At 35.7% G+C, this 15,653-nt stretch overlaps 1 protein-coding gene across 1 annotated transcript in view; it reads left to right on the top strand.

The window, feature by feature from the left end:
• The window catches only part of DGLUCY (D-glutamate cyclase), a 133,373-nt gene that overhangs the window by 92,749 nt on the left and 24,971 nt on the right, over positions 1 to 15,653 (top strand). Inside the window, 2 exon segments of the mRNA XM_051977411.1 lie at positions 4,069 to 4,168; positions 10,391 to 10,539. Coding sequence (XP_051833371.1) covers positions 4,069 to 4,168; positions 10,391 to 10,539 — 249 coding nt within the window.

Genomic DNA, 15,653 nt, shown 5'->3' with positions numbered 1-15,653 from the left:
ACAGACAATTCTCAGACGAAGAAATTGAAACTATTTAAAGACATATGAAAATATGCTCCAAATTATTATTAATCAGAAAAATGCAAATTAAGACAACTCTGAGATACCACTACACACCTGTCACATTGGCTAGATGACAGGGAAAGATAATGTGGAACGTTGGAGGGGATGTGGGAAAACAGGGACACTGATACATTGTTGATAGAATTGTGAACACATCCAGCCATTCTGGAGAGCAATTTGGAACTATGCTCAAAAAGTTATCAAACTGTGCATACCCTTTGATCCAGCAATGCTACTACTGGGCTTATACCTCAAAGAGATACTAAAGAAAGGAAAGGGACCTGTATGTGCCAAAATGTTTGTGGCAGCCCTGTTTGTAGTGGCTAGAAGCTGGAATATGAATGGCTACCCATCAATTGGAGAATGGTTGAGTAAATTGTGGATGTTATGGAATATTATTGTTCTGTAAGGAATGACCAGCGGGATGAATACAGAGAGGCTTGGAGAGGCTTACATGAACTGATGCTAAGTGAAATGAGCAGAACCAGGAGATCATTATACACTTCGACAACGATACTGTTTGAGGACGTATTCTGATGGAAGTGGATCTCTTCGATAAAGAGAGCTAATTCAGTTTCAATTGATCAAGGATGGACAGAAGCAGCTACACCCAAAGAAAGAACACTGGGAAATGAATATAAACTGCTTGCATTTTTGTTTTTCTTCCCGGGTTATTTATACCTTCTGAATTCAATTCTCCCTGTGCAACAAGAAAACTGTTTGTTTCTGCACACATATATTGTATCTAGGATATATTGTAACCTATTTAACATGTAAAGGACTGCTTGCCATCTGGGGGAGGGGGTGGAGGGAGGGAGGGGAAAAATCAGAACAGAAGTGAGTGCAAGGGATAATGCTGTAAAAAATTACCCTGGCATGGGTTCTGTCAATAAAAAGTTATTTAAAAAAAAAAGAAAAAGAAAATCTTGCCTTTTCCCCAAAATTTAAAGAACAAAAACAAAACCCTTGTAACAAATATTCATAGTCATGAAAAGCAAATGCCCACATTGGTTATGTCCAGAAATATATGCCTCATTCTGAACTTTTAGTCCCTCACCTTTCTGTCAGGAGTTGAGTAGCATACTTAATTATCAGTCTTCTGGAATTGTGATTGATAATTGCATTGATCAGAATTCTTAAGCCTTTCCAAGTCACATGAATTCTTAACTTTTGTAAAATAGTGGAGGCGTCAGTGATGTAGGCTTTACTAACCAGAAGCTTAAGAGACACAGTTCATATTGTAAGATTTTAAACCTCCTCCTGCTGCTGATGATGCAGAAAGGATCTTAGAATCATCCACTGAGTTCTGAGCTTCATTTTCTGAGCATTAGCTCTTCATATTCAGCCCCATTGTTGCAGTTTGTCTGCTCACAGTTACTTACATTGTAAGTGCACTGGATTTGGATCTCCAAAGGTCACATCCAGTCCTCATTTTTCATTTCCATCCAGTGGATAGATAAAAGAGAAAATACAAATGCATCCTAAGTCCCTCCTCTCTCCCCATTACTTCTTTCTAAATGTGTGCCCCAGCTTCATCCTAAATCACTTTCTGTAAAAGGCTGAACCCAATTTTCCCACCTGCTTTTTTAGCTCCACCCATAGTCTTAACTATTGACTGCTTTTCTATGGATCTTGAGCAATTAGGACAGTGTCTGGTACACAGTAAGTACTCTATATAAGTGATTGATTTTCCAGAACTTTAGATAAAGGGTCAACTCAAAGCATAAGACTAATGGCTCTTTCCATCCTGTGAGCCCACCAAAGCAGAGTTAGAAGGGTTACTCCTAGGCATTGATCAGGCCATCATTTTTGTCTTTTGGAAATCAGTTGATTTTTCCTTCTTTGCCTACCAAATGAAATCCATTCTGTTATGCTGTCATTCTGGACTTTCTATATTCTGGATATTCTATATCCTGGTCTCCAACTTCATCCTATATGAATATTCTAGATCAATCCAGTCTAAATGGATTAGTTTCATCATTTCCCATATATAATAGTGTATTTAATAATTAATATAAAGCATTAATATAAAGCTTTAACGTTTGTCAAATGCTTTACAGATAGTAAATACTTTTATTCTCACAACTACCTTGGGATGAAAGTGTTGTTATTATTATTATTATCATTTTACAATTGAGGAAACTGAAGCAAATAGAGATTAAGAGACTTGGCCCATGATCATAAACAGCTAGTAAGTGAGGCAGAATTTGAATTCAGATCTTCCTAACTCTATCTCCAGTCCTCTATCCACTGAGCCACAAAGGGGTCTCTAATTATTACTTTTGCTTTCATTAGATTATTACCTATGCAAAGAATGACCTCTGAAAGTAACTGGAAAAGTTTTGAGATTCAGGCTGCAAAAAATCAAGCCTTACAACTAAATAAAAGGATGATGATTAACTTCTATGGGATCCACAAGGTAGTGGATTATTCCTATCCATTCTTTTAATTGAAGACTTTCTTAATTTACATAGTTAGACATGACTATTCTTCCTCTGACCTCTGACCCTGCTAGGACTTCCTCAATTCACTTACCATTTTGCTGGTCTTTTGCATACATATTATATATCCTTAGAGTCTGTAAGCTCCATGAAAGAAGAGACAATGTCTTAGCTAAATTTTGTATATCCAATATTTGCTACAGCTTTACAATCCAATCAATATTTAATAAATGTTTTTGAATTAAATTTTCTTGAAACAACATTAGATTTTTTTAAAAGATCTTTAAAAAAATCCAACAGCAATATAGCACAAAGGTCAATCTTATTTTGAGCAATACCACTAAAAGCATCTTTCTTTGAAATGGAGGACTACAATTTGTAATCTCTACAAAGTATTAATAAATCCTTGTTAATTGACTTGACTTGATTTGACATAACTTTGTGGATAGGGTCATCTTGAGACTTTTGTAAGCTTCGTTGTAAAATGTAAGCTTTGTAAAAATGTAAAAATGTAAATTTTCCAAATTGCTGAAGACATAGAGATAATATATTCTGTCTCCTCAAATCAAATTAACAGAAAAGATACGGAAAAATATAGGAAAATATATCGTTTCCGCAGTTTAATACAACAAACATTTATTAACATTATGCTGAACTCCTGGGACAAAAAATGAATAAGACACAGTCCCTATTATTAGGAGTTTACATTGTAACAGAAAACATAAGATAAATTCACAAATATCTTTATACTCAAACTCTCAAATCTTCCAGTATCATATCTCCAGCTAAGGTTACCTGCCTCATGATATGGTTGCCCCTTTGGTATATTAAATTTAATATATCCCAATAAGACTAAGTTTGAATGTAATTTCCAGTAAAATACAGAATGAGAAAAAGTGACATAAGCAAATGGGATAAAGGAGGAAAGGTTAGTTCCAGTTGGGGATTTTGAAGTGGGACCAAAAGGTCAGAAAAGCCTCATGGAAGAGTAGCAAACTGGATCTTGAACAGAAATGATTTTCATAGTCAAAGATGAGAAGAAGGGGTTGTAAGCAGAAGAAATGCCATTAGCATGGCTGAGATGCCTAAAACATTTATCATAATCAATGAAAGTGAATCTCCCAACTAGCCTTCCTATCATAGAGTAAAAGAAATCAATTTTCTTTTCCAATATAGCCTACTTAAATATTAGCTCACCTGGTCTTGAGTCTTACTTCTAAGCTGCTACATGTATATATTGATGATGATGATGATGGTGATTTCCAAGGTTGTAGTTCGAGGCACAGTGGATAGAGCACTAGCTCTGGAGTTAGGAAAACCTGAGTTCAAACTTAGCATGGGTCCCCTATTAGCTCTGTTTATCTCAGTTTCTTCAACTGTAAAATGAAGATCATAATAAAACCTATCTCATATGGATGTTATGGGAATGAAATGATATTTCTAAAAGCACTTAGCACAATGCCTGACACACAGTATGTGTTATATAAATGATTATTTTCTTCCCAGATGCAATTCTGGAAGATAGTCCCATCTGTTTTTTTTTTTGTTTGTTTGTTTGTTTTAGGTGTTTTGAAGACAACAATACCTCTGTTAAATTACCAAGGTGGGGAAGCAGGATCAGCTCTCATGTTCTTGTGTAAAGATGGGGATCCCAAGTCACCAAGGTATGTCTTATCCTACAGTATCATGTTGAAAAGTTCAGAGTTCTGTGGCTATTTCCCCCAAAGTGAAATAACATCCCATCTGCTCATTCATTCATTAAAATATTCACTTGAATATTTGTTAATATATTATGTTATAAACCCAAAGATCCAAGCTTTTAGAGCAAAAATTCATTATTTGACAAACACTTCTGGGAAAATTGGAAAACAGTATAACAGGAAATAGATATACAACAACATCTCACATCAAATACCAAGATAAGGTCAAATTGTGTACATGATTTACACATAAAGGTGGTACCATAAGCAAATTAGGAGAGCGTGGAATAGTTTATCCCACAGGTCTATAGATAAGGGAAGAATTTAGGACTAAAAAGACATAGAGAGCCTTATGAAATATAAAATTAATAATTCTAATTGTGTAAAATTTAAAAAGTTTTTGCACACATAAAACCAATGTAACCAAATTAGAAGGAAAGTGGAAAAGTGGGGGAAAAATTTACACCAAGTATGTCTAATAAAGGCCTTATTTCTCAAGTATATAGAAAACTTTATAAGAACTTATAAGAATGAAAATCATTCCCCAACTGATAAAGTTAAAGGATATGAATAGGAAGTTTTCAGACAAAGAAATCAGAGCTATCCATAGTCATATGAATAAAATACTCCATGTTACTATTGATTTGAAAAATGCAAATTAAAACAACTCTGAAGTACCAGCTCACACCCAAAAGACTGGCTAATATGTCAGGATGTGGGAAAACTGGGACACTAATACACTGTTGATAGAGTTGTAAACTGATCCAACCATTCTGGAGAGCACTTTGGAACAATGAACAAAGTTCTATAAAACTATGCATAATACCACTCACAACTACTAGATCTATTTATGCAAAATATTTATAGCAGCTCTCTTTGTGGCAAAAAATTAGAAATTGAGGGGATGCCCATCAAATGGCTGAACAAGTTGAGGCATATGATTGTCATGTAATATAACAAGAAATAAGAAATGATATACATAAATGATGAACAGAGTAATTTCCAAAAAACTTTTGAAAGACTTACTTGAACTGATACAAAGTGAAGTGAGCCAAACCAGGAGAACATCCAGGGGTCCTCAAACTATGGCCCGCGGACCAGATGTAGCAGCTGAGGACGATTACCCCCCTCACCCAGGGCTAGGAAGTTTCTTTATTTAAAGGCCCACAAAACAAAGTTTTTGTTTTTACTATAGTCCGGCCCTCCAACAGTCTGAGGGACAGTGAACTGGCCCCCTATTTAAAAAGTTTGAGGACCCCTGTTACAGACAGTAACAGCACTATTATGTGATGCACAACTGTGACTGACTTCTCAGCAATACAATGATCCAAAGGAATCCCAAAGGATCCATGATGAAAAATGCTATCTATCTCCAGAGAAAGAACTGATATCATCTGAATACAAATCGAAGCATACTATTTCTCTTTCTTTTCTGTTATCTTCCTTCCTTCTCTCCCTCCCTCCTTTCCCCCCTCTCTCTCTTTTCCTCTCCCTCTCTCTTTTCCTCTCTCAGAGAGAGAGAGACAGGGGAACAGAGAGAGAGACAGAGAGAGAGAGAGACAGAGACAGAGACAGAGAGAGACAATGAGAGAGACACACACAGAGAGAGAGAGAGAGATCTTCTGGAGGAAGATTCAGAAAAGTATGGATTGGAGGAGAATGAGAAAAGATTGCTGTCAGGAAAGAAGAAGTTGGTCAATTATGTTAAGCTCTGCAAAAAAAAAAATCTAGAAAAATGAACACTAAGAAATTGGTGGCAATTGCAAGGAGCCAAGAACAGGCTATTTATTATAGGAAGGAGCATTGTAGCTAGCTTAAAGAGACAGCAGGATTAAGTAAAGGTTGGAATGTGGAGATCTGAGTATATTTATGGGCATCAGGAAAGGAACCACTGTATAAAGAAAGAAAGATGATTAAATATACTTCCTTAGCTTTGTGTCAGAGTCTATTTCAGATATAGATCAAATACCATCTTCTGTATGAAAGTTTTTTCTGATCTCCCCAAATACTAGTGTCCCCTCTTCAAAACCACCTTGTATTTATCTTCATTAGTATTTAGATTATTTACATTTATTTTGCATATACTTACAAATGTCCTTTTTTCTCTATTTGAATATGAGTTTCTTTTAAGAAGAGAGTATTTCCTTCTTTATATTTCTAGTGCCTAGCACATGGTAGGTGATTTATAAGGAAACGCTTTTTGATTGAATAGGCAAGATATGTGAAAACATGATGAGGTTTTGAATTGTTCAGGAGGGAAGATTGGGAGGCTCATTGAAGTCATCTTCAGTCTTATCGGTAAGGAACAAAGCTAGGTCTTCTATTTTTTGATTTAGCAGACTAGTGGCAACCTCATTCTTTAGGAATAGAGACTACAGAGTAGGGAGATAGACTGGACCTGTGAATTTATTAGTATCAAGAATTCTCACATGAGGAAAAAGCATTCTACTAATGCATACTAGCACTCGTATAGAAGAACTTATTTTGGTTTAGAATGTGAGCAGAATTTAATCTAGGTGAATTTCAGCCCCAAAGCACTCCATTGGAGAGCTCATGAAGGTGAAACCCGTCCAGTCTGTGTAGAGATAGATTCCTCTGTCCAGAGTGCTGGAGGCAGCTGAATCACATGATCAAGCCCTATTCTCAGCAGAAGGAGCTGAAGACTTAGCCCACCTGTCCATTAATATGCCCATCCTTTCATTAATTGTTTACACACTCAAACACACACACCACACATGTTTATATATGTATTTTAGACATATACACATATGTATGTGTACATTTGTATCATGCATTGAGTTGTATGAGTGGGTGTGTGTATATGTATGTATTCTTAATGTGACTGATTATTTGGTTCCTTAGTCCCACATGACATGGGTGAATTCTTGGTGGAAGTGGGAGAGAGAATACCATTAAAAGCAAGAATGAGGATTGTAGGGAAAAGTGACAGCTGACAATCTGATTGAAAGGAAGGAAACAACAGAAATATAAAAATCACAGCAAGTCAGGGGCCTTTCAGTGTGAGGCAAATAGCCTTATGTAATTCAGTATCCTAAAGAGCATTATTGAGAAGAGCCTAATTCTGTGTGTTTCTTACAAATGACCAGAATGATTAGAAGGTTACACTATGATCTATAACTTCTGTTTAATATGAAAGATAAGTATATAGTACATTTTAGAAAAAATTTTCAGCCACATAGTTCAGTTATTGGAAAATTCTTGATTCCCCAACAAAACCAGAAAAAAGGCATTTCTGTATTTGGTAAGGAAAGGGTAGCAGGCCACATTCTGTAATGGCAAAAAGAGTGAATTGCTTTCTTTGGGAAAATGCATTAATTTTTCCAGACCAGAAGGTACCAATTAGTTAATTGCTTCTTTCCATAGCTAAGTGGCCCCTTCTGGCCTGAAAAATCAATACACCTCTGCACAGTATGTAATTTAATTCTTCTTCTGTGGGAAGGTTCAGACACAGGGAACAGTACTGTGTATTCCTTCAGGAAGGGAAGGACTTATTGATCTGAATGGGGATTCTTATTTTAAACTCATTTCTCATTTTAAACACAATAAGACCCAGGGGGAAACAAAAAGCCAGGTGAAAACTGCCACTTGCTTCTACTCAGTTTAACAAAACATAAATGAAAGTACTTGTTACCTTTCTATTAAACATCCCTGCATAATATAAAGTTTCCTGAACCCTTGAATACTCATTTCAAGCAATATTTGGTCCTATAAAATTCCAGCTCATCAAAAGAACATGGATCTGCCCCTTGACACTTACTGCAACAGAACTGAACAGGTGGGAACATTCTGAGTCAAAGTCTTTAAAGATGGCTTCTATTCTTTGTTTTATTTAATTCTGTAAAAATTAAGTTTCATGGGAGATAGCAAATAAAATTATTTTTTAAAAGGGTTTTGGCCTGGTCTTTTTTATCGGAGCCATCTCATATTCTACTTCAGAGCTTCTCAAGTTTTCTTCATCTTGCTTCTTATTGGCACATGCCATAGGGATGTTAGAACCATGGGATTCTAGATTTGGTGCTGGAAGGGATCTTTTAAGCAATCTTATCTACCTGCCATTTTATAGATAGGATCACTGAGGCCAATAGTTTAGGAGGTAATAATAAGTAGCAGAACTGAGAAGGCAATTCATGATGAGATCACAGGTTATGAATCTAGAGATGGGAGGCCTCAGATGTGGTCTGAACCAATCTTTTCATTATACAATTGAGAAAATTGAAAACCAACAAAATTAAGTGATCTGTCATGATCTGAACTCAGGTGCACTGACTCCAAATCCAGAATTTCTACCACCATCCTATTTATTGTCTGTCTCTTCTGCCTTACAGCTTTCTATTCATCCATACCTGTACTCTGAAGCCACATGTTATGTATATATGGATTCCACCCTTACTCACAACACATCTTCCTTTTTCTCTCTACCATGGCCATCAAGTCTTCAGTCCTCCAGATTAAGAATTGGCAAAGGAGAGTGAAAGGATCTAATATTTTGCAACACATCATAAGCATCTTTCCTACTTAACAGATAATCCCTCCATCCTATTCAGTCCTATAAAAGTAAAAAAAGGCAGCTAGATGGTACTATAGTGCAGAGTGTTGAGACTGGAGTCAGGAAGACTGACTTTCTGAATTCAAATCTGACCTCAGACATTTACTAATTTTGTGATTCTGGGAAAGTTACTTAACTCTGTTTCGCCTTAATTTTTTAATCTGTAAAATGAAGGAGAAGGAAAAAGGCAAGCCACTCCAGTATCTCCTGCCAAGAACAACCCAAATTGGGTCATGAAGAATCATAAACAACTAAAAAATGATTGAAAATCAATGCTAAAAGTAAAAATCATTTTAGGTTTTGTCTGCTTGTGTCCTATAAAGATGGGATGGTGGTGAATGAATAAAAGTATCCTTCAAAGGAGGATTGAATCGGGTCTGAAGGGGAAAGAAGTAGAAAAGGCAATAGGACTGCTTAGATTTATACCACCTCAGAGAGTATCAGCATCCTAGCTAGGCGAGAGCACAAACAGGGAACCCCAAATGGTCATTATTGCTGAAATTGGAAGAGTGCAGAACCAAATGAGGTTTAATTACACTATCACATATTTTTAATGTTACTGTTCAATTGTCACTCTTTGTGACCCCGTTTGGGATTTTCTTGGCAAAGATACTGGAGTAGTTTGACATTTCCTTCTCTAGCCCATTTGACAGAAACCGAGGAACAGAGGTTATATTCTTGCTCAGGGTCACACTGATAGAACGTGTCTGAGGCTGGATTTAAATTCCTGAATCCAGGCCCACGCTCTACCCACTGAGCTATCTAGCTGTCTCTGTGTCATTAACAATGAGAGGTAAATGTCTGGCACAACTCTGGGAGCAGAGAGCACGAGGAGGAATGAGCCCAAAAGGAGTGGCAGTCCCCTGCCATGAAGCCACAATGAATGAAAAATTGCAGTCGGAGTCAAGACTAAAGCAGAACCTCTGTGGACTGGTTTTGGGTCTCTAATATACTTCTATTGATTAAATGGGATCACCCTCCCACTCATTGTATAATTTTGAACAAGTCACTTCCATCTATGAACCTTAATTTCCTTATCTATACAATGGGTTTAATAATAGCACCTATCTCTCAAGGTTGTCATGAAATTGTAGAGTTTAGCACAATGCCTGGCACCTAGTAAGTACTATATAAATGTTGGCTATTATTATTCTTGTTTTTGCCATTATTATTATCAATATTCTATAATTCAAAATGATTTGTATTTTAAAACAACTTCATGCATACGTATATATACACTTAAACATACATGCATATTTACATTTATTTACATACGTGACATATACCTGTGCATGTGTATGTCAGTGTGCTAGAGTAGAAAGACAGCAGGTTTGATAGATTGTAATTAGAAAGACTGGGTTCATGTCCAATCTCTGACACATACTGGTTGTATGACCTTAGATAAATCATTTAACCTCTCAATGCCCCACACAATTCTCTAAGGTTATAAATTACACAGAAAGTGCTGACCTACATTGTTCCAAAGAGTTTCCTTATTCATTGGTTCCTAATACTTAATGAAATCATAGCACCAATCTCTATCCCGATATATTTATACTAGCATCTTGTTCCCTGAAGGATATCACCCATAACCTGCTTCTTTTCTTTCCTTTCTCTAGATTTGATCACTTGGTGGCAATAGAGCGCTCAGGGAGGGCAGCTGATGGCAATTACTACAATGCTCGAAAAATTAATATTAAGCATCTGGTTGACCCCATTGATGATCTTTTCCTTGCTGCACAGAAGATCCCTGGAATCTCATCAACTGGTAAGAGAACATGAAAAACTAGGATTAAGAGGACAGGGTCTCAGCATGGAAGACTGCCCATTAAGTGCTCAACCAAAATTTGTTGCTGTTCTGTCATATCTGACTCTTTATGACCCATGGAATTTATCCATGAGATTTTCTTGGAAAAGATAACAGAGTGATTTGCTATTTCCTGTTCTAATGTGTCTCCATGTTATGGATGAGCAGCTAAGGCAAAAAAGGGTTAAATGATTTACCCAGGATCATACAGCTAAGTTAGTACCTAAAGCCAGAATCAGACTCAAAACTTCCTGACCACAGGCCTAATACTTATCCACTATACCAACTAGTTGCCCCAAATCAAAATTTGGACTATTAATAATAGTTTACTTCTCTATAGATTTATTGTTTACAAAAATATACATATATATTTAAAGCCAAGTTAATAGATCCCAGATTAAGAATTCCTGTAATATATTATTTCATTTTATCCTTATATAACATGTGAGATAGGTAGGGCAGGTGTAATTCTTATTGTACACATAAGGAAATATACTCTGAGATGAAAAGTGATTTTCTGAGATTACACAGATATTTAGTGTCAGAGCCCAGATTCAAACTGAAATCATGAAAATAACTACCTCAGAATGGGAAAAATCAACAAAATAGGACAATATATTGAAGTCTGAAAATATGAGCAATGTACAACACTCATATTCCTTCCATCTCTGCAATTGGTGAAAAGGAATGTCTTTTATCTCTTCTTTCAGGTCACACTTATTCTTTGTAATTTTATTACATTCACTTGAGATTTTTTTGTGTTTTTTCTTTCAATTTATATTATTGTAATCTTTTTGTATATTATATTCTTGATTCTGTTTATTTTACCTTTTTTTTGCTTTTCTATATTCATCATATTTGTCATTTAATACAGCACAATAATATTGTTAAGTTTATATACCATGTTTTGTTTGTTATTTAAAAGGAACATCTCAGGAATGTGTATATATTATCCTTATGTGGGGTCATGGTACATGGTACATCTCTGTATTGTTCCAATGTGCTTACATGTGCTTCCAAATTGAATATGTGCTTCCAACAAAACCATCTTTCATCCACAAGCATTCAAAGAGTTTAATCTAACTAAGCATAAAGGAAAACCAAGTAGATGGGTATCTCTTATTCAGGCTATGATATAGGATAAACTGACACCTAATACTGCCACTCCATCAGTACTCTGGACAGATCTACAGGTGAACAATGAGACAAATTAAATAGGAGAAAGACAAGAAGACTGGATTGTATTTGGAGAATTATTTGTTGCTTTGGATAGGTGCAAGCTTCTCTCCTCACCTCAATTCATCAAACATTTAGTGAGCTACTTTGTTCAAGGGAATATAAACAAACAAGCAAAAAATAAATATTCCCTGATTGCAAGATGTTGCCATCCTAATGTGTACAACACTTAGATAAATAAACAAAAGTATATACAAAATCATGCAATAAAACCTCATCTTTCAAACACCAATATTCTTCTAATGTTATCATATGATTATAAAACATAAAATACTAGTCTCCAAAGAATCAAAACACTGGTCACCCAAAAGGCAAGATAGGGATAATTAGACTAGGGCATATTTTTTAAAACTCAAAAGTTTTACTGATATCTTTTAGCATTTTTATGCCATTGTAATTTCTGATATGCCTATTCTGTTTTTTTTTCCTTTGTAACACAGAAAATAGTTAAGTAGTGATAATAATAACAATAACTAGAATTTATAGAGAGCTTTAAGATAAATAAAGCCTTTTTCATTTTTTTTTTTTTTGCTCATTTGATCTTTACAAAACCCTGGGAATTAGATGTTATTATCATCCCCATTTTATAGGTGAAGAAACTAAGGCTGATAGATGTTAAATGATTTACTTAGAGTCACACAACTAGTTAGTATATGAGACAGAATTTGAAATCAGGTTTTCCTAACTGTAACTATAACACTATCTATTGTACCACCTCTCTATATAATCAATAGTATATGGCATTCTGCACTTGAATTTACCTACCTTTCTAATGAGATGGTAAATTAGTCTCATAATCTGCATACTGGAACCAATATTGATTACCATATTTCATCTGAATGCTTGTGACTTTTTGTGTCATTTTCATTTAAATTGTAGTAGCATATCCTTTTCTGTCTAATGCTTTCTCTGCTTTATATCAATTAGCTCATAAAAATATGCCCATGTTTTCCTGAATTCCTCATGTTTGTGGTTTTCTTGTGCTATCATAATATTCCTTTATTATTCTACAGTTTATTCAGCCATTCTTCCAATCAAGGAGGTATTTTTGATTTGTTCTGATTCCAATGTGTCCTTCTATTTATATATAGGATATATTTTACTGGTATAGGGAAGTCCCAGGTAAGAAAGCTCCCTCTACCAATGCTAGTTGGCATCTTCTCTGTAATTTACACAATGTTGAACAATTGCTTTAGAGCATTGAAAAGTATAAGAAAATGAAAAAGGCATAAGAGAATTGACTGCAATTACAGTCAATGACTCAGAAGTAAGACTTAAATTCAGAACTTCCTGGCTCTGAAGATTGCTTCCACTATGACTAGGACTAGAGCTACTACTACAACTTCTCTTCTTCCTCTTCTACTGCTATACTATTTCTACTACTCCTACTATGCTTCTACTACTATAACACTACTACTCTATAGTAGTTACTACTATAACAATTTCTCCACTTCTACTACACCACCATTATTACTACTACCATACTATTATTACTACTATAAATTCTCTACTACTACTACTACTACAACAATGTCTCTATTATTCTACTACTACTATCATGATTAGAATTTCTCTACTGCTACTACTACTGCTGCTGCTGCTGCTGCTAGTGTTATTGCTACTACTACTACTACTATATCTATTACTGCTCTTGCTACTACTACTATCATTACAATTTCTCTACTATATTAGTACTATCACTATTAGAATTTCTCTACTACTACTACTACTACAATATCAACTAATGCTATTGCTACTACTATTACTACTATATCTATTAAAGCTGTTGCAGTAATATATATTACTAATATAGTATTACTATCACTATTAGAATTTCTCTACTATGATTACAATATCTACTACTGCTGTTGCTACTACTATTACTACTACTTTACTATAGTATTACTACTACTGCTATTCTCTATCTCCATCTGTCTCCATTTGTTCTCTCCTTTCTCTCTTCTTCGTTCTCTTTTCCTCTCTGTCCCATTCTTCCCTTCCCTTCCCTCCTCTCCTCAAATTTTCCCTTTGCTTATCTACTCTCCTCTCCCTTCTCTTCAGTTTTTTTGTCATCTTTTCTCACTCCTCTCCTTTCCCCCCTCTTCTCTGCCCCCTTCTTCTTTCTCTTTTCTTCTTCTTTCTCCTCTCCCATCCCCTCCTTACTCCTCTGCTTTCCTCTCTTTTTTCTCCTCTCCTTTTCTTCCATTTCTACCATTTCTCTCTAAATTATTTATTGATTTTTTCCAAAATGGTAAACTAATTCAAAGGTCCATGACTGGTTTAGTTTGTTCTAGATTATTAAAGAAGAATTATATGCAAGGAATAATATAAAACCTATCATTTAGGAAATGTATGACTAGAGAAGTATTCAGGCACTCAGATTAGCCTAAGTATTCCCTTGGTATCCATATGATGTTAAGAGGCTCATAGATATAGAACTGGAAGGAAGACATCTAGTTTGACCTCTTCATTTTGCAGAAAAGGAAACTGAATTCCATAGAAGTTGTGTGGCCCAAGGCCACAAAGCTAACAAGTGGGTAAGGAATTTGAACATAGGTTCTCTGATCTGAAATCAGTATTTGTTCCATTGTACTATACTAATCATGGAGGATCATAGAATTATAGATTCTCTGTGTAGAATTTAGGGGGAAACAAGGACAAGGGTCATATAGGAAAAGAAAAAATGGATGAGAGAGAAGAGCAGCCATATTCATGGATCTCCTATTAAGAACAGTATACTTTATCCTATCATCATACTGTGTCTAATTAAATGAACATGTATTAAGCACTTACTGTGCACAGAACACTGAACCTGGCATTGGGGAAGGTTCAAAGATGAAACACAATCTCTGCCCTCAATGAGCTCACAGTCTAGTAAGGAGAGATGAAAGATCCATGAGCACATACAGATGACAAGAACACAGGGAAGACCCAGCCTCTAGTCCTGACTTTGCTACTAAGTTGTTTTGTGATCTTGTATAGGCCATTAAGCATCTCTGTGATTTTGTAATCTTGTGACTTTAGAGATTTATATATAGGATGGTGATAGGGACTGATCAGTTTCATTAGTATAGGGAATTATGCCAGTGAAAGTACAATTTTTCTGGTTTTCCTGTAAAGTGAGAGTTATACCAGATAGTAAACTAGATAAAAGAGGTTCCGTTCCAACTGCTTGATCAATCTTGGTCATATTAATAATATAGCATTGGTCATTTTAGTGTGACTATATAGTATTGGGGAAAAGATTGGCAGCTTCCACGATTGACTATCTAGTAGTAAATTAGCAAAATTAATAAAGCAGCTTAATGAATAGAGCCCTGGGCCTGGAATCAGGAAGATTGTTGTAGTAGTAGAGGGGTAGTAGAAGTAGGAGTAATAGCAGTAGTGTAGTGTTGACACTTACTAGCTATGTGACTCTAGCCACTTACCCTCTATTTGCCTTAATTCTCTGGAGAAGAAAATGGCAAACTCTCCAGTACCTTTGCCATGAAAACCCCATGGACAGCATGTTCTGCGGGGTCATGGAAAGTCAGTCACGACTGAATAACAACAATAGTACCTTAGATTCTCTGGAAGACATGACATGGTTAATAAATAACTGGGTTAAGTTTGAAAGGGTTAATACAACTCCCAAAGAGACACAGTCTCTTGGCGCAGTGGGAAAATTAGGCTCATCTTCTTATATTCATTTACAACTCTGTCTGAAGACTCCAAAGCATTTCCCAGACTCATTAGTCCTCTCAGCTGCCTCTGAGGTTTCAATGAGACAATTAGATGCCTCTGAGATGATTAGACAATAACTGCAAATTGCTTTTGAAGTTCCCAGAAAGGCTGCTCCA

Source organism: Antechinus flavipes, chromosome 2, assembly GCF_016432865.1.
Source record: "Antechinus flavipes isolate AdamAnt ecotype Samford, QLD, Australia chromosome 2, AdamAnt_v2, whole genome shotgun sequence".
NCBI lineage: Eukaryota > Metazoa > Chordata > Mammalia > Dasyuromorphia > Dasyuridae > Antechinus > Antechinus flavipes.
This window is presented reverse-complemented; position numbering and strand designations above follow the sequence as displayed.